The sequence below is a fragment of the Aplysia californica genome, unplaced genomic scaffold, assembly GCF_000002075.1.
Source record: "Aplysia californica isolate F4 #8 unplaced genomic scaffold, AplCal3.0 scaffold00154, whole genome shotgun sequence".
NCBI lineage: Eukaryota > Metazoa > Mollusca > Gastropoda > Aplysiida > Aplysiidae > Aplysia > Aplysia californica.
Window position 1 is genome coordinate 349,579 of NW_004797424.1, and position 1,294 is coordinate 350,872.

The following is a 1,294-nucleotide window of genomic DNA, read 5'->3' on the forward strand; positions in this document are numbered from 1 at the left end:
AGGAGGAGGAGGAGGAGGAGGAGGAGGAGGAGGAAGAAGAAGAAAAAGAAGAAGAGGAGGAGGAGACCAAGGAAGAAGCCAAACGAATTCGTAAAAACGTCCACCAATCTCCTGACCATATAGAAGAAGACATGATGAAGGAGGGGGTCGAACGTTTCTGTTGTTTTTGCTGTTGATGTTGTTGTTGATGTTGATGATGTTGAGGATGATGTTGATGTTGTTGATGATGATGATGATGTTGTAGCTGCTGTTGTTCATGAAGTTGTTGGCTACTTTATATTTCTTTTTAACCTGAGTCTGACGTGTAACGGCTACAGAATCTTCACCGATGCACGCACAAGAATCGCTTTGATTCGCACATAGCCCGCGTAGAGGGAAGCTGGATTGTTTGTTGTTATTGTTATTGTTTTATTTTATTCTTGTATTTCAAAACAAATATCTCCGTCAGTCTGATGGACAACAATTGCGTGTGTAACCCTGTCTGTCTGGATCGGCCTTGGTTAACGATTTCCAAAGAGTAAATACTCGCCCCCCCCCAATTTACCCCTTCCCTTTCCAAAACGTTCAGAGGTAGGTGACCCGCATGTAGAGAAGGGCCGTGAACTCAGAGGGGAACATATTATTATTCAGGAAGTGTTTACTTCTAGTACTCTAAAAATAAGTCCGAATAAGAACCGAAAATCAGTGGGGTTGTTATGGAGTAATATACAAACAAAGGAAGGAGGAGAGGTATGGACCATAGATAGATAACATGTTTCATATGAAAGAAGAAGCAGCTCACAGCAGAGCACCCGCCGACCACCCACAGTCAAGGAAGAGTTGTGAAGAGCTTAAGTTGTAACTTCGACAACACGGAAGAGATAAGAGGGGGGGGTGATGGAAGGAGGAGGGATTGTTGTTGTTGTTAAGTGAAGAGAAGCACATCGACACAAAAACTGTCTTTCCGTTTAGCGCGGGGGAAAAGGTAAAGCAGAAAAGCAGAAATTAAAGAGGAAAAGAAAAGATGGAGTAACACCTACCAGTAGCGCCCTCCAACCATCCACTGGAAAAGGGGCGAGGCTGGGGCGGGGAGGAAGAGTGGGGGACAAGGGAGGCAGCTTTGTCCAACTGTAAATATGTCGTGTTGACAGTGTAGGAGTGTCCTGCTTCCTAGCCGTAGTCGCAGCTTGTGGTCTTTATCATTCCCGCTATATTATGTCCTTATACTTGACAGATAACTGCCATATCATAATAGCTTGATTTTATATGAGCCATATTATAATATTTTGATTTGATATGAAGACTACCGGGGGGG

At 43.9% G+C, this 1,294-nt stretch overlaps 1 protein-coding gene across 1 annotated transcript in view; it reads right to left on the reverse strand.

Moving 5' to 3' along the window:
* Positions 1 to 564: 564 nt before the first annotated feature.
* LOC101846812 (39S ribosomal protein L23, mitochondrial) overlaps positions 565 to 1,294 on the reverse strand; it is a 67,600-nt gene continuing 66,870 nt past the window's right edge. The window contains exon 4 of the mRNA XM_035969543.1: positions 565 to 651. Within this exon, the coding sequence (XP_035825436.1) occupies positions 565 to 651 (87 nt within the window). The remainder of the gene's footprint in view (positions 652 to 1,294) is intronic.